Source organism: Balaenoptera ricei, chromosome 2 (assembly GCF_028023285.1).
Source record: "Balaenoptera ricei isolate mBalRic1 chromosome 2, mBalRic1.hap2, whole genome shotgun sequence".
NCBI classification, from domain to species: Eukaryota; Metazoa; Chordata; class Mammalia; order Artiodactyla; family Balaenopteridae; genus Balaenoptera; species Balaenoptera ricei.
Window position 1 is genome coordinate 125,297,155 of NC_082640.1, and position 15,579 is coordinate 125,312,733.

The 15,579-nt window shown below is 34.0% G+C and overlaps 1 protein-coding gene across 1 annotated transcript in view; it reads left to right on the forward strand.

Moving 5' to 3' along the window:
• The window catches only part of BRMS1L (BRMS1 like transcriptional repressor), a 37,606-nt gene that overhangs the window by 6,821 nt on the left and 15,206 nt on the right, over window positions 1-15,579 (forward strand). Inside the window, exons 3-4 of the mRNA XM_059914113.1 lie at window positions 3,513-3,640; window positions 5,428-5,507. Of these exons, the coding sequence (XP_059770096.1) occupies window positions 3,513-3,640; window positions 5,428-5,507 (208 nt within the window). The remainder of the gene's footprint in view (window positions 1-3,512; window positions 3,641-5,427; window positions 5,508-15,579) is intronic.

A 15,579-nucleotide genomic window follows, 5' to 3' on the forward strand; every position in this document is an offset into this window, starting at 1 on the left:
CTGCTTCATTCATTCCTTTGTTAAATAATTGGATAAAGATAGCATTTTAAAATTGTGAGAATAAGAGAGATATTTCCCAAAGATGGCATAGTGATTTTTGTTTATATCTTAACATTGGGTAATATATACATTATGTGTTTTCACATGCATTATTTAGTTTGCTTCTCTGTAAGGTTGGGAGATAGTCTTATCTCTAATTTACACGTGAGAAGATTGATGCTCAGAGAGGTTAAGTGATTTGTTCATAGTTCTTCAGAAAGTGATAAATTAAGCCAGGCTTTCTGCCTCCTAGTGCAGAAAGTGCTATGGTGTCCCTTCCACTAAGGCACATTACTTTGGAGGAACTGTAGTGGAATAGAAAGAGCATAGGCTCTGAATCCAGGCTTTCTTGACAGATTTCAAAGGTATAATAAGAGATTCTTTATTATCTACTGTAAAGATTGAATGAGCAGTATGTAAAATTCTCAGCCATTTGCCTGGCATGTAGTGTGTGTTTATTAGATACTATTTTTTTCCCCCTCCTTATAATGCCAGAACTCTTATGTAAAGTTGGTAACGCAAGAATGGGCCCCAGTGATTTGAGAGAACAGAATAGATGCAGATGCGGATTAAAAAAAATCTTAAAGGTGAGCTTTCAGTTTGGAACTTGCTGGCAAGGTTATGGGACATGCTACATTTTAGGAATTGTAAATGGAAGTGAGAAACTTCTGAGACTATAGACACCTTAACTTATTCAGAAGCTGGCTCTTCAGTTTATGAATCCTTCGTGATTTTGCTGCTTATTCCTTTTCTCCTACTTCTTCCCTAGAGAGGCCCAAAGAAGAGATGAAAGCCCATTTAATATCTGGAATTGCCAGACTTAAATAAGACAGATTTGGTTACCATATGAATCCTGCTGGATTTATGCCATTTCTGGTCTTAACTTTCATTGGTATTAGAGATGAATATATAGATAACGTTCCATGCTAGTGCAACAAATTAATATAAGCAATCCAAAATAATCCAAGGTTTAAAATTTTGGCTTTAAAAAACATGATATTTTCTTATTCTAAAGATTTATATTATTAATTTGAAATTAAAATAGTTTGGATCCCCAAGAATCCATTATTTGGGCAACATGGAGAGTTCATTCAGTTCATTTGGGATCATTCTGGAAAAGAGGAAGCAAATTTGTATTTTTGTATTTTAGCACAAGTAATCCGTGAATGAATAATTCTTAAACAATTATTTAAGATATACCTATTGAGCTTTTAAAGTGCCTTTTATGGTTATCCAAGAAATGAAAATTGTTGTAAAGCTCTAGTATAATATATTACGTAGGAGAACTTTGCGTCTAGTGAGTAATTTTGTCTAATCTTGTTCACCTTGGGGCAGGCAATTGTCTTGATTTTTACTTTCTCATGGCTCACTATGACCACCAGCCAGTTCCCCCTACCAGCTTTATTCATTTCTGAAAGTGTTAAAAGTAGACCCATTACCACTATTTAATAGGATTCTTTCTCAAGGAATTGGAATCTAGAAATATGTTTTAGAAAAGAAAAATCTTGGCACCAGGTTTATAATTATTTTTTTGTGTTGCCCCATTGCTTGTTTTTTATTTTTATCTTGTCATACTGTGTATCTCTGTAAGCTGTCTCAAATCCTCTTTGGAAGAGGTGGGTAATATAATAAAAATAATAGTAATAGTAAAAAATATCCTGCTTTGCCTGTTCTGCTACTACAGGGCACAGTAGCAGTCCTTTCCTAAGGTAGGAAATCCACAATTTGCAGTTTGTAAAGTGGTGGAAGGTGAGTTCTTCCACTTCCTTAAAAAGATAGAGGAACTTGTGCCATCCAAGTTTCCATTCATTTCAGTGTTCAACATCCAACAAACATTAATTGAGCTTCTATTCTGTGAATAGTGTTGTGGTTGCTGCTGAGGGACTCATGATCCTTGCCTTTGATGAGTTTATACTTGGATTCCAAGGCTGTAGAAATTATACTGATTTTGAGGAATCTACTCTTTTAAAAGTGAGCTAATGGAATATTGTTAATTCACATATCCTCTTCCTTCAAGATGTTCACCTATTCAGGATACCTTATCAATATTTTGTATGAGTTTGATGTTTTTCAGGGACAGTCATCTCTTTTATCAGATTTTTAGCATTTTGCCTAAAGTTGTATTTATAAGTTCAAAAACTATAAGTATCATGTTGTACTTTTCTGACTTTACACATTGTATGTTGAATTTTAGAAAAATTTAACCCAGATGTGATAATGTATTATTTTGACAGTTAATTCAGATAATTTTTCCCTTTTTGTTTAAAAAAAAGAATAGTTATTGTATTAACACTCAAATTTGCTTTATTCCTTTAGAATCATTGTATAAATCTCTATGCTAATTATAATGACCAATAATAGACAATTAATATTAGTTGCCTTAATTGTGTTAGTTTATATTTTCAAGAGGAAAGAGTGGAATTTTATATGAAAGCCAGGTAGCATCATGTTTTCAATAGCCAACTGCTATTTATACTAACACCTACAAGCATAAGCAGTGGTTTCTTTTGGAAGTTACTAGATGCCATCCTTGTGATGTATATGACATATTCTTCACCTATGATGAGTAATAAATGGCCAAAAAAATTTTACAAAATAATCTTAAATTGTTTGTCTGCTTTGAAATTTTAGGATATCCTTGAAATGCCACAAAACCAGGGTTAGAAGTGCCTTTCATAAAGAACGACAATTTAAACATTTTCCTGTTAAAAAAGAGTTAGTTCTGTCCTGCAGGATTATTGCTAAAAATAAACATTGAGTTGTCTCACATACTGTCTTTGATAATCAAGCTAAAGGTATTGGGATGACAGCTGGTAAATTAGGAGTATTTGTATGTGGACTCATAAATAGAGCAACAGGGATTCCTTGCCCCACTTTTCACTTCCCCATCTGTTGAGCAACTCATATTGTTATAGCTTCTTCATTTGCAGTCTAGAAGAACTGAGTATGCCAGATCACAAGTTCTCTAGCCATTGGTTTTACCTTCATCACTCTACTTCCTCTTTGTTCTTTTAAAAATCAAGTAGGCTGAATATTGTAATACTGACTGCTTTTCAGGAAACTTGGAGAGGAGACAGGGAATTATTTATTTTTGACAGCTAGTAATGCCTGTATCTAAATTATTCAAAATGATTTTTTTTTAAACTCAGTGTCTCTTAGAATTGATTTATTCTGCAGTTAAAACAAAAACATCTAGAGTGACCAAAAGTGGTTATTTCAGTTGTATTTTTTGTATTGTAAGTTAACCATTAAAGAGTGATATATCTAAAAAATAGAAAGACATTTCTTTGTGATTATGTGCATAAAGTCAAGTAATGTAACTGCGTTCTTCTCTTCACTTGAGATCAAGGCAAAAATACATTTGGTAGGCTATTAGAATATGAATGATATTAAGAAGAGAATGTATAGAAGTGGTAAATTGTTAGCCTTTGTTGGGCTTTTAAAATTAATATCTTAATTTTTGCTTTGTTAAGACTTTATAAAGAACGATTAAGTCAGGTGGATGCAAAACTACAAGAAGTCATAGCTGGAAAAGCACCAGAATATTTGGAACCACTGGCAACTTTACAAGAAAATATGCAAATTCGTACAAAGGTAGCAGGTAGGAAAGTGAAACATCTTTTCCATATAGTAGAATATGAACTCTTCAATAGACTTAAAAGGTGTTTATCAAGTGAGCGGTTGTTGTTAATGGAAGTACAACTGTATTTACATTGACCAGAGTATTTCACTGTCAGTCAGCCCACAGTTATTTATTAAATGCCTCATGCTTTTCTCTGCTACTGTAGGGGCTTGAAAAAAGAAAAAAAGCCCTCAAATTGCTCACAGTGTTGTTGAGAGGGTACTTCCACATGTGAAACAATTAGAAACCATGATACTTTCATTAAGAGATACTGTTACTATCGCAGTTTAATTTCCTATTAAGGTTCAATTTAAGTCCTCTTAGTATTTTTCATCTGTAAGAGTGATAAGGATTTTTTATTTGTAAAAACATTTTTTAAATGTTTGATCAGGATGTTAAAGAACAGGGAATTAGCCTTCAAACCTACAATTTAGTCATGAGTTTGTTATTTTGATAAGTTTGGTGACTCATTTGTGGCTATGAGTAAATGAAGATGTACTATATTTGTGTGGTTAAATTTCAGTCTTCTGTTTGTAACTGGGATCTGGCCTCAGAATTGTGTCCTACCACGCATAACAAGGGGTATATCTATTTGAAGGTCACTTAATGATTTTTCATAGTCAAACTAAAAACTGAAATTTAATTACTGGAGATGCTGATTGTTTTCTTTTTGAGGGACACTAATTGATCCTCATGTACCTGTTATGTAATACCTAAGGCATTGTTGATAATAGGTTCTTTTTGGACTAAATCCACCTTAAACCAAATTTTATTCTTGAGTGCTTAATATTAAGTATGTAGATGACGTGATGCTTAATCTGCTGTCTTTGCATATTGGCTTAGCACACCCTTAAAAGTAAACATGTCCTTAATTTTCCTGGACATTCTAAAAGCACTAAGTGAGACTTAGTGGATGTTTAGGAAATATTACTTCAGTCAATTATTCACTTTTCTACTAGGCAGCCTCCTTTACTTTTTGATTGTACAAAAAGTAGTGTGTGTGAATGTGTTGCTGATGGCATAGTTCCAGATATCTGTCCCTTGCCTTTTCTATACAAGAAACAGAATTACATTTCTAGGGGCAACTATGGCACAGAGTTAAGCATATACATCTAGACCTCTTTGTTTGCCATTTTTGTGATGGCATGTTTGCATGACCATGGTGCCTATTTTATGCTGTTGTCTTGGTACCTCTAAGTTAAACTCACTTGAGCATCCATTCTCTAGGTAAAGCCCTGTTAGGAGCACGCAAACCTCATATCAGTTTATAAATTTTGTTATATTAGTTTCTACATTTAATCCTCTTGGAAACTTTGGACTCTGAAAATAAATAATAGTTAAAAACTAGTGGTTTTGATGGTTATGGTATCCAGTTGTTACTTTGAGTATATATGATTAAGAAACCAGAGCTTATTGACTCTGTTTCCCTTATGAATCCCAAGAGATTGTTTTTCATAGGTGAAGAGTTTTATTTTCATTTTAATCATTCTCTATCAAACATTTAGGAGTATTCCTTAGAAAAATGGGTAAGAACTAAAAATTGCAGTGTAGTTTTTTTCTAGCACTTAAACTCTTAGTTTTCTAGTCTTCTTTGATATATATTTTAACTGAGCCTTTTATTTTTAGTTTTTAAAGGTAAAGTTAGACTCACTTGCCAATTTCTTCTTGATTCATCTTATAAAATAGTTAGGACAGAATTCGTGTAGGGAAGTGATATTGAAACTCCTTATTGCTAACATAATCAGAGTAATTGTGTTTGGTTGCAGGAATCTATAGAGAGCTCTGCTTAGAATCTGTAAAGAACAAATATGAATGTGAAATTCAAGCTTCTCGCCAGCATTGTGAGGTACTGTTATTTTGCTTAACTTTTAAGCTGATTTCAACTCTTCAACTCTTCTTATGAGTACAGCAGTTAAAATAGTAAATAAACTAAATGAAACAAAATTAAATAGTACTTTAGCTCAGCACTTGTATGTTTTTTGTTTTTTTTTAAATACAGTTGCACTGGAAGCTGTATTGGAAATAGGACACAAAGAAAGGACCATAGGAAAGAGCTAAGTGATATAATTTTAGAAGTTTTTCAACTGTTACCTTAAAAAGACTTTGTAATGATTATGTCATCTGGCATCACTGAAAATAGTATAATTAGTATAATATTCAAGGCTCAAAAGATGTATATCCAGTAGTACAGTTAGAAAGTTGGGCTATATTAATTTCTCAATTTCTAGATCTGTTTCCACATCTTAGGGCAAAATTCTCTATGGGGAAAAAATAAATTCTGTATGTTCCATTTATTTTGAATAACGTTTGAAAACATAGTGCTGATTTTGCAGATAACTTTTCATAAAACCTAGATAAGATCATAAGTATACTAGTGAAAATAAGAGGACGCGTTCTATGATGATTCTTATCTTACTTTAATGTACCATATCTTTATAAATCATTAAAATACTAAGAGTATATAGGTATAAAAATGATGGAGCTTGTTTCATTTTCTTGGTTATAATTGAGGTGAAACATCTTTTGGTGTTTACTGGCTGCTTGGATTTTCTTTCCTAAGAAGTGCCTGTTCATATCTTTTGCCTTTACTTTGGGCTTTTAGTCTTTTCCTCATTGACTGTAGAGGTTCTTTATATATTCTGGATACAAATGGATTGCTGGTTATATGCTTTGCAAATATTTTTACCCAGACAATGGAATATCTTTTCACTTTTTCTGATGACCTTATGAACAAAATTTTACATTTTAATGTAGTTGAATTTATCATCTTTCCTTTATGATAGATGCTTTTTGTGTCTTCCCCACTTTGAGGTAAAATGATGTATTTTCTTTTAAAAGTTGAAATTTTGTTTTTAACAGTTAGATTGCTAAACTGCCTTTAATTAATTTTTATGTGTGGTTAAAGTATGGCTCTAATTTTACTTTTTTGCATATGGATAGGTAATTCTCAACTCTATTATATTCTTCATTATTTTCCACTAATCAGCAATCCCATCTCTTTTTTATAGAAAATATCCACATACGTGCTGGCTTGTTTTTAGCTTTTTTTCCTTTGTTCCATTGGTCTGTTTGGCTCTTTCTGAACCAGTATCACAGTATCATTTTTTACAACTTTCAGTCTAGTAAGTCTTAGTCACTCAATACCCTAATAATTTTATCTTGCTCTTTTCCTTCTTACAGTTGTTATTGTTAATTTTTTTTGTTTTTTAGTAAAAACTTTTTAAAAATTGCTTTTTTATTTTCTGCTGCTGCATAGAAAAGTAATTTTGTATATTGATATTATATCCAATCTTATCTACCTCTCTTAATTTTAATAATTTAATTACAGATTCTTAGATTGTCCATGTAGATAATAATGTCATTTGTGAATAATGGCAACTTTTTTCTTTTTTCTTCTTTTCTGATCTCTCTTTTTTTTTTTTTAATTTTATTTATTTTTGGCTGTGTTGGGTCTTCGTTGTTGCGCGCGGGCTTTCGCTAGTTGCGGCAAGCGGGGGCTACTCTTTGTTGTGGTGTGCGGGCTTCTCATTGTGGTGGCCTCTCTTGTTGTGGAGCACGGGCTATAGGCACGCAGGCTTCAGTAGTTGCAGCACGGTGGGCGCAGTAGTTGTGGCTCTCGGGCTCTAGAGCGCAGGGTCAGTAGTTGTGGCACACGGGCTTAGTTGCTCTGGGTCTGGGATCTTCCCGGACCAGGGATCAAACCCATGTCCCCTGCAATGGCAGGCAGATTCTTAACCACTGCGCCACCAGGGAAGTCCTCTGATCTTTTCTTATTTGTTTTACTTGTCTTAATGGCACTGATAGAACCTCTAGTACATGTTGGAATAGAAGCAGTGAAAGCCGGTCATTATTGTGTTCTTGATTTTAAGGGAATGCTTCTAATGGTTTCCCAATTAGTATGATACTTGCTGTTTGGTTTTTTTTTTTTTTTTAAGTTTTATTTATTTATTTATTTATTTATTTATTTATTTATTTATTTATTTATGGCTGTGTTGGGTCTTCGTTTCTGTGTGAGGGCTTTCTCTAGTTGCGGCAAGCGGGGGCCACTCTTCATCGTGGTGCGCGGGCCTCTCACTATCGCGGCCTCTCTAGTTGCGGAGCACAGGCTCCAGACGCGCAGGCTCAGTAATTGTGGCTCACGGGCCTAGTTGCTCCGCGGCATGTGGGATCTTCCCAGACCAGGGCTCGAACCCGTGTCCCCTGCATTGGCAGGCAGATTCTCAACCACTGCGCCACCAGGGAAGCCCCTTGCTGTTTGGTTTTAATAAATACTCTTTTTATCAAGTTAAGGGAACTTATTTCTTTTTTTCTAAGAATTTTCCATAAATATTGTTAGACTTTATTAAATACTTTGCGTCTGTTGAATTAGTCATATTTTTTGCACTTAAATTATTAATGTGTTTTCTAATGTTAAACTGTCCTTTGATTCCTGGAATGATTATTTTTCTTGTGCATTACCAGATTCATTTTGATGATATTTTGTTTAGAAGCTTCATTTCTATGGTAATAAGTGAGATTTAATTTTTAATTCTTATACTGTCTTTGATTCCAAGATTCATAAAATAAGTTAGGAATATTCCATATTTTTCTCTTCTATAGAAGTATATATTTAACATTACAATCTTCCGTTCCATTAGTGCTTAGTACATCTTGTCTTTATGCTGCATTTTTGAGAACAATCTCATAGTAGGGTTGCAAGAAGGTACAAAAGAACTTTTTTGGTGAACGTGAGAATGAGTTGGCAACATGATGCTCCATAACCCCTGAATACTGTAATGAATATTTCAAAGAAATGAGGGATGTTCTCTTACATAACCACACTAAAATCATCAAAATCAGGAAATGTACATTGATATTGTTACTACCATCTAATCTTCAGACTCCATTTAAGTTTTAGCAGTTTTCCCTATAGCAGTCTTTATAGCAAAGAGATCCAGTTCAGAATCACATGTTATCTTTGTCATTGCATTTAATTGTCCTGTCTTTTCAGTCTCCTTCAATGTGGAACAATACCTCAGTCTTCCCTTGGTTTTTTTAATGATCTTTACATTTTTGAAAATTTCAGGCCAGTTATATTATAGAATGTTCCTCAATTTTGAGTTGGTCTGCTGTTTCTTCATGATTAGAACCAGGTTTTGTATCTTTGGTAGGAGTATCACAGCAATGATGCTGTGTTCTTCTCATTGAATTCTAACAGGCAGTGCACAATTTTGATATGTACCATGATAGGTTATGTACACTCTGATCACTTGGTTTAAGTGATGTCTTCTAGGTTTTTCTAAGTATACTTACTTTTTCTCATTGTGATTAGTAAGTATTTAGTGGAGAAGTACTTTGAAACTGCAAATATCTCATTCCTCATAACACTTTCAATTTATTCATTTATTTATTTATATAAGTATGTGCATTGTTTCCTCACTCTTTTTTTTTTTGTCTGCTTCATCTTTCAGTTACTGAGGGAGGTGAGCAGAATTTCTCTCTGTGATGGTGGATTTGTTAATACCTCCTTGTATTTATTTCTTTTATTTTCTTTTTGATATTAGTTTTCTTTCATTTCCTAAGAAAATTCACATACTATTCTTTTCAATATAGTAAAGTCATTCATAATTTGAAATCTGGAGGCCAAAGGTGCTAATGATGAGATGCCTCACAATGCATGCCCACTGTTTCAGGTTCCTTTGGTCAAAAAGGATTGTACAGTCCCAGAGACACTGAATGCTCATGATTCCAGAGCACCCAGTTGAAACTTATCTCCCATGGAATTTCTTTCATCTTTTTCTTTGTTTTGTTTTATTTTTTTCCTTTTTTCCTCTGTCTTCTGTCCTCCCTTCCTTCTTTCCTTCCTTCTTCCCTTCTTCCTTCCCCCCTTTCTTCCTTCCCAACCCCCAACCCTCTCTCTCTCTTTCTCTCTTTTTTAAATTGGGGTAAGAACACTTAACGTGAGATCTACCTTCTTAACAAATTTTAATGTGTAATATAGTATTGTTAGCTCTAGGCACATTGTTTTACAGCAGATCTCTAGAACTTAACCATCACAGATAACTGAAACTTTATACCCGTTGAACAGCAACTCCCTGTTTCCCCTTCCCCATAGCCCCTGGCAACCACCATTCTACTCTCTGCTTCTATGTGTTTGACTAGTTTATATATCTCATATAATTGGTATCATGCAATCTTTGTCCTTAAGTGACTGGCTTATTTCACTTAGCATAATGTCCTCAAGGTTCATCCATGTTGTAGCATATGGCAGGGTTTCCTTCTTTTTTTTAAAGAATGAATAATACTTCATTGTGTGTATATATCACATTTTCTTTATCCATTCATCCTTCAGTGTACATTTAGGTTGTTTTTCACATTTTGGTTATTGTGAATAATGCTGCAATGAACACAGGAGTGCAAATATCTTTTCAAGACCCTGATTTCAGTTCTTTTAGGTATATACTCAGAAGTAGGATTGCTGGACCATATGGTAGTTATGTTTTTAGTGTTTTGGGGGAACCTCCATACTGTTTTTCACAGTGACCACACCATTTTACATTCCCACGAACTGTGCACAAGGGTTCCAATTTTTCCATATCCTCACGAACACTTATTGTCTTTTGTTTTTTGAATATAGGCATCCTAACAGGTATTCAGTGATATCTCATTGTCATTTTGATTTGCATTTTCTTATGATTAGTAATGTTGAGCATCTTTTCACGTACCTATCAGCCACTTGTATGTTTTTTTTGCAGAAATGTCTACGCAAATCCTTTGCCCATTCTTTAAATCGAGTTCCTTACATATTTTGGATATTAACCCGCTATTAGATACATGATTTGCAAATATTTTCTCCATTCTGTTAGGTTGCTTTTTCACTCTAGTTGTTTCTTTGCTGTGCAGAAGCTTTTTTTTTTTTTTTTTGATATAGTCCCACTTATCTTTTTGTTTTTGTTGTCTTGTTTGTGCTTTTGGTGTCATATCCAATAAATCATTGCCAAGACCAATGTTGTAAAGCTTATCCTTCTTATTTTCTTCTAGTGGTTTTACAGTTTCAGGTCCTACATTTAAATCTTTAATCCATTTTGAGTTGATTTTTGTGTAGGATGTAAGATAAGGGTCAAGTTTTATTCTTTTGCATGTGGTTTTCCAGTTTTCCCAACACCATTTGTTGAAGATCTATCCTTTCCCCATTATGGAGTCTTGGTACCGTTATTGAAGTTCAGTTGACCATGTATGCATGGATTTATTTCACGGCTCTTTATTCTGTTCCATTTGTCTAAATGTTTATGCCAGTACCGTATTTTTTAAATTACAATAGCTTTGTAATATATTTTAAAATTAGGAAATGTGAGGCCTCCAGCTTTGTTCTTCTCTCTCAAGATTGTTTTGGGTCTTTGGGGTCCTTTGTGTTTCCATATGAATTTTAAGATTGTTTTTTCTATTTCTGTAAAAAAAAAAGTCATTGGAATTTTGATAGAGGTTACATTGAATTTGTAAATTGCTTTGGGTAGTATGGACATTTTAACAATATTAAGTCTTAATAACAATATTATATCTTAATAACAATATTAAGTCTTAATAACAATATTAAGTTTTTCAATCCATAAACATGGGCTTTCCACTTATTTGTGTTTTCTTTAATTTCTTTCATCAACATTTTACGTTGTCAGTATACAGGTCTTTCACTTTAGTTTATTCCTAAGTATTCTATTATTTTTGATACTCTTGTAAATGGGATTTTTAATTTTCCATATCTCTTTCATTCTATCAGTTTTTGCTTTATATATATATATATAGAGAGAGAGAGAGAGCCTGTATTAGCAGACTCACATATTTTAGAATTTTTATATTTTTAATAAATGTAACATTTTATCCTTTTTTTTTATACCCTTCTATCTCTGTAACAGTGATTTTTGCCTTAATGTCTATTTTGTCTGATAGTTAAAACAGCTACCCTAGTTTTATTTGGCTTGGAATTTTCCTGATAAAAGGTTTTTTCACCCTTTTTTTTTTTCTTCTCACTTTTTTCTGGCCTTGTATTTTGGGTGTATTACTCGTAAATAGCATAAGCCTTGATTTAAAATAAAATCTCTTTTAACAATCTCTGTCTTTTAACTGATAAATTTAGTCTAATTATATTGATGGTGATTATTTTGATATTTAATTCCAGCCTATTTTGTGTTTTCAGTTTGTTCTGCTTTATCCTTTTTTATTCTTTCCTGATCTTTTTTGGGAGGTATGTGTGATTTATTGAGTTTTAAAATTACATCATAAAGTTATACCCTCTATTTCTATTTTAATGATTACCTCCATACCTTCCATTTCTATATTTTAATGATTACCTTAAATTTTTAGCATGCATACCTACATTAGTAGAATCTAAATATTAATAACTCTGTCCTCCTCCTTAGAACTCCTATAAAGGACCTTAGAACTCTAACTCCAGTTACTCCCTCTCAAATTATAAGGTATAGTTGTTTACTATTTTAGTTCCTTCTTGTTTTTCATACTTTAGATGAGACGTTATTTTGATCTCGTAAATTTAGTTCTTTTTAGGTTTATCCACATTTTACTAGTTTCTTGTTCACTGTTTTCGAGTTGCAACCCTTCCTTGCAGATCTGTTTTCTGCTTCTTGAAGAACATCCTAGGCATTCCTTCACTGAGAGTCTGTTAGTGGTAAGCTCAGTTTTTATTTGTTCAAAAATAGTTTTATTTGTAAAAATTGTGGAAGGACAGTTTAGGGGGTTATAACATTCCAGGATGACAGATATTTCCTGTTAACGTTTTTAGGATCTTACTTTCCATAGTCTGTGCTAGAAGGCTACAGTCATTTGTAGATAACTTTTTTCCTTCCCTTCACTGGCTGCAAAAGCTCTTCTCTTTGCTGTTCTTCAATTTCTCTACTGTGTGTCTCCATAGAGATTATTTTTCTCTCCTGACTTGGATTTGTTGTGCTTTCCGAATCTCAGAATTTGTTCTCTGTTAATTCTGGAAATTTCTCAGCTGTTAACTTTTCTGGTATTGTCTGTCTTCCATTTTCTTTCCTTCTGTCTTCTGGAACTGTGATTAGTCATCTGTAAGGCCTTATTCGGTTTTTCATATTGCAATAATTAATTCATATTTTTATTCAATAAGTCATTATCTGACATTCTTCAGAGCCTAATTCTGTTTTTTTATTTCTGCCAAACCTCACACCTTATTTCCTTATTTCATGATTCTGGAGGTTTTATTGGTAGTAATTCTGTGAGCCCTGGACAGAGGCTGTAGCTCTTCAAATAGTATTTGCTTTTATTTCTGCTGAGTTGTTTCAGCCAGGCATCCTGGTATGCCAGCAGCACATGACTGCCTTTTGGCTTTGGATTTTCTGGAAGATGCAGGGTCTATATTTGAATCCCAAAGATGTAGAAATCAGGCCCAAGATGACATATTTTCAGGGAAAACTTTTTTCCCCACTTATTGCCTAGGCTGAGACAGATTTCCCTCAGGTGAATTTCTTCAGTCGCCCTTTTCACTAAAGATAGTAACCCTTCAGGACCATGCAGGGATCCCAGTTCCCCCCAAGATCTTTCTCTTTTAACCAAATAGCCACTAAAAGTCATGCCTCTCTGTTCAATAACCAGCAAATACACTCAAGGAAACCCCAGCTTTATTTTTTTATTTTTTATCATCTTTATTGGAGTATAATTGCTTTACAATGGTGTGTTAGTTTCTGCTTTATAACAAAGTGAATCAGTTATACATATACATATGTCCCCATATCTCTTCCCTCTTGCGTCTACCTCCCTCCCACCCTCCCTATCCCACCCCTCTAGGTGGTCACAAAGCACCGAGCTAATCTCCCTGTGCTATGCGGCTGCTTTCCGCTAGCTATCTATTTTACGTTTGGTAGTGTATATATGTCCATGCCACTCTCTCACTTTTTCACAGCTTACCCTTCCCCCTCTCCATATCCTCAAGTCCATTCTCTAGTAGGTCTGTGTCTTTATTCCCATCTTACCCCTAGGTTCCCTAGGTTCTTCATGACCTTTTTTTTTTTCTTAGATTCCATATATATGTGTTAGCATACGGTATTTGTTTTTCTCTTTCTGACTTACTTCACTCTGTATGACAGACTCTAGGTCCATCCACCTCACTACAAATAACTCAATTTCTTTTTTTTTTTTATGCCTGAGTAATATTCCATTGTATATATGTGCCACATCTTCTTTATCCATTCATCTGTTGATGGACACTTAGGTTGCTTCCATGTCCTGGCTATTGTAAATAGAGCTGCAATGAACATTTTGGTATATGACTCTTTTTGAATTATGGTTTTCTCAGGGTATATGCCCAGTAGTGGGATTGCTGGGTCATATGGCAGTTCTATTTTTAGTTTTTTAAGGAACCTCCATACTGTTCTCCATAGTGACTGTATCAATTTACATTCCCACCAACAGTGCAAGAGGGTTCCCTTTTCTCCACACCCTCTCCAGAATTTATTGTTTGTAGATTTTTTGATGATGGCCATTCTGACTAGTGTGAGATGATATCTCATTGTAGTTTTGATTTGCATTTCTCTAATGATTAATGATGTTAAGCATTCTTTCATGTGTTTGTTGGCAATCTGTATATCTTCTTTGGAGAAATGTGTATTTAGGTCTTCTGCCCATTTTTAGATTGGGTTGTTTGTTTTTTTGATATTGAGCTGCATGAGCTGCTTGTAAATTTTGGAGATTAATCCTTTGTCAGTTGCTTCATTTGCAAATATTTTCTCCCATTCTGAGGGTTGTCTTTTCATCTTGTTTATGGTTTCCTTTGCTGTGCAAAAGCTTTTAAGTTTCATTAGGTCCCATTTGTTTATTTTTGTTTTTATTTCCATTTCTCTATGACGTGGGTCAGAAAGGATCTTGCTGTGATTTATGTCATAGAGTGTTCTGCCTATGTTTTCCTCTAAGACTTTGATAGTGTCTAGCCTTACATTTAGGTCTTTAATCCATTTTGAGTTTATTTTTGTGTATGGTGTTAGGGAGTGTTCTAATTTCATACTTTTACATGTACCTGTCCAGTTTTCCCAGCACCACTTATTGAAGAGGCTGTCTTTTCTCCATTGCATATTCTTGCCTCCTTTATCAAAGATAAGGTGACCATATGTGCATGGTTTATCTCTGGGCTTTCTATCCTGTTCCATTGTTCTATATTTCTGTTTTTGTGGTAGTACCATATTCTTGATTACTGTAGCTTTGTAGTATAGTCTGAAGTCAGGGAGCCTGATTCCTCCAGCTCCGTTTTTCGTTCTCAAGATTGCTTTGGCTATTCGGGGTCTTTTGTGTTTCCATAGAAATTGTGAATTTTTTTGTTCTAGTTCTGTGAAAAATTCCGGTGTTAGTTTGATAGGGATTGCATTGAATCTGTAGATTGCTTTGGGTAGTGGAGACATTTTCACGATGTTGATTCATCTAATCCAAGAACATGGTATATCTCTCCATCTATTTGTATCATCTTTAATTTCTTTCATCAGTGTCTTATAATTTTCTGCATACAGGTATTTTGTCTCCTTAGGTAGGTTTATTCCTAGATATTTTATTCTTTTTGTTGCAATGGTAAATGGGAGTGTTTTCTTAATTTCACTTTCAGATTTTTCATCATTAGTGTATAGGGATGGAAGAGATTTCTGTGCATTAATTTTGTATCCTGCTACTTTACCAAATTCATTGATTAGCTCTAGTAGTTTTCTGGTAGCATCTTTAGGATTCTGTATGTATAGTATCATGTCATCTGCAAACAGTGACAGCTTTACTTCTTTTCTGATTTGGATTCCTTTTATTTCTTTTTCTTCTCTGATTACTGTGACTAAAACTTCCAAAGCTATGTTGAATAATAGTGATGAGAGTGGGCAGCCTTGTCTTGTTCCTGATCTTAGTGGAAATGGTTTCAGTTTTTCACCATTGAGGACGAT